Here is a 2,736-nt window from a genome sequence, read left to right on the forward strand (position 1 = left end):
ATTTTTTTTTCTTAAATTTTATTTATATTTTTCTTTTGGTTTATTTTCGCTTTGTGAGCACTAAGATGATTTTTTAGTATGTTCATTATGGGTTCGGCCAGACTCACAATGAATCGGACGGATGATGAGAGATGGGGTCCGACATATTCGGATGGTCACTCCTCGACAAGTTCCTGGGATTTTTGACTCTACCTGATTCGATACTGGGTTTCCCTGAACAGTAGGCTGTCACTTAACCGTTCGGATATCCGGCCGTTCTTAAATTATGGTTGTATCGTATTTTATTGCTTTGCTCTAGATATGCTCCATTACGGATTTTCATATATACAAGGCAAGAAGCGAATCCCTGATTGTTTTGATAAAATTTCATCCGTGGCGCTTTAGCCTATTCGTTAAGACTGATTTCAATACCTAAAGATGTTTATGACGACGTGGTGAACACATGGCACACGTCTTGTAATCACTGTACTGACACTTTGCATTTGAATAACTTCTAAACCAATAAAGTGGGAACAAAACTTATGCTTCCATTGTGTTTCTGGGTGAGTTCTAGGCTTAACTGATATATAACATGACCACCTTCTCATTTGAAAATTGTGAGCTGTATTTAAGATAGAGGTTTTTGAAATGGTGGCAGCAAAAGCCACCCTCACCAAAAGCTCCCATCCAATTAGTATCTAGGTATAGGTATCTAGGTACTTGGAAAGTCAATTTTGACAACAATGTTCGAGATAAACAGGTGTTTTCACACTTTTACCTTACCCTGTATATTTCTCATTTCTGCAGATTGTAATAAATATATATGTTTTATTTAATTCAATATTAACACAGAAATATGTCACATGTGCAAATTAAGATTATTATTGATATTAATTATATCCTTGATTATGTCGATAAAGAGAATGTTTTATTAAAAACATAATACTATCTTAGGCCTATATAAATATAATACAGTACTATTAAATATTAATTGAATCAAAAAATTTTAAATAAAAAGGATAATATATTCAATGCATATTTAGCAAATCTTTAATTAATTGAATAATAATATTATTTAATTAAGATAACTGATTTCACAATTATTTTTGATACACTTTATTTTCTTATTTGACTCATGCACAGTTTTGTCATTAAATATGTTAAGAAAAATTACATATAAGTTATATATTTATTATGTGAGGAATATTAAATTACACTTTGTCATGTGTTATCATTGTTTAACTTACGAACAGTTGTTTTTTCACTCGGATAAAATAGATAATTAAACCGATGGTGAAACTTTTTAACAACAGAATAAAAATAACGAATATCAATAGAATTAAAATTTATTATTAAGTAATTATTATATTTTACATATTCAAATATAAACTGTTTAGCAATTTGTGTTTTTCAAATCATTTAATGTCAAATCCCAGAAAAATTCATCTTTCAGTTCTTCGGGATGGTTACATGAAAATGATACATGATCCTTTAGATTGACTTTTAAAATAGAAGCAAGATCCATATTACAACAGATATCATTGTCTAAAAATAAATTTTTCGTTATATTTATTTATAAAAATATCAAAAAATAAATAAATAAATAAATAAATCACTTTATTATAATCCATAAAATTTAGCTTTATGTATATACCTTGTAAATCGAAAAAAAATCGTTGTTCAAGAAGCAAAGGTCGAAAGACTTTTGGAGAAAGAAACTTGATCTTATTTTCGGCCATAAATACTATTTTCAAACGTGGTATATTTAACAGAAAGTCATCCGGAATAAATTCGATTTCATTTTTACTGTAAATAACTTAATTTTTCATACTTTTTAAACTTTTAATAATAATATAAATTTCGTTATTACTTACTTTAAATTGATATTTTCTAAATTCGTGGCAGGATCTGGAAGAAGATCTCGATGAATGGTATGAATTTCATTACTTTGCAAATCTAAATGTTTCAAATTGTCAAGATTTTCAAATGCATTCGCAGCAATATGTCTAATGCCATTAGACCTAAAAGTAATTTCTGTAAGCGAGTTTAGATGGGGAAATTTGTGTTGAATACCTTTCCATTTGGAGTCTAATACGATTATACGTGACAAAGAATCCAAATCTTTCAATGCATTCCAGTTCCATGAAGAAATCCCAGTTATGTTACTAACAGATAATGTATTCAGACTTTTTTCCAATCCTCTGAACGTATTATTTTGTAAATCTAATATTTTACTATCAGATATACCCAAAGATGTAATATGAAGATGTAGAAAACTATCGTTAGGCAGATACAGCATATCAGAATCCTTTATTTTCAAGTATTTGACTTGATATTCCGATAAAATTTCTGTTATTTTTATAAATTCTTTCGGATTAATTACATTACTGCAGTCTATAAATGTGGGTTCTTCGGGACTACAATAACACTTTGTCAAATCTTCTGGAGGAGGACACGAGTTTTTGAGTATCTTCCCATTTCCTTCAATATAAAATGAAATTACATAAACAAGAATTAATGATTTCATGCTGAACGTTTATCCAACTGTTTTTTATCTTAATGAATTGGTTGTTTTATTTATCTGAATTTGTAGTAGTGTCAAGCTTGATTAAAGATCAATTTTGATAAAGAAACATTAAAGATAAGTATAACCTACAGAAAATTCAATTTTAGAAAATTTATTGTTATAAAAAGTTTAAGAAAAAATACGGAAAAATCAGATTATTTGCTATTTTTTAAAATTTGTAACAGATTGTT

General features: G+C 28.1%; 1 protein-coding gene across 1 annotated transcript; it reads right to left on the reverse strand.

Annotated features, from left to right (window-relative positions):
* Positions 1-1,372: 1,372 nt before the first annotated feature.
* LOC136976354 (leucine-rich repeat-containing protein 70-like) lies at positions 1,373-2,511 on the reverse strand. The gene is made up of 3 exons (XM_067271601.1): positions 1,854-2,511; positions 1,634-1,785; positions 1,373-1,524 (listed from the first exon to the last, which is right to left on the reverse strand). The coding sequence occupies exons 1-3, from the start codon at positions 2,504-2,506 to the stop codon at positions 1,373-1,375; spliced, it is 957 nt and encodes a 318-aa protein (XP_067127702.1). The 5' UTR covers positions 2,507-2,511.
* Between the last annotated feature and the right edge of the window lie 225 nt (positions 2,512-2,736).

The sequence above is a fragment of the Centruroides vittatus genome, unplaced genomic scaffold (genome assembly GCF_030686945.1).
Source record: "Centruroides vittatus isolate TY-2023 unplaced genomic scaffold, ASM3068694v2 contig_4, whole genome shotgun sequence".
Lineage (NCBI taxonomy): Eukaryota > Metazoa > Arthropoda > Arachnida > Scorpiones > Buthidae > Centruroides > Centruroides vittatus.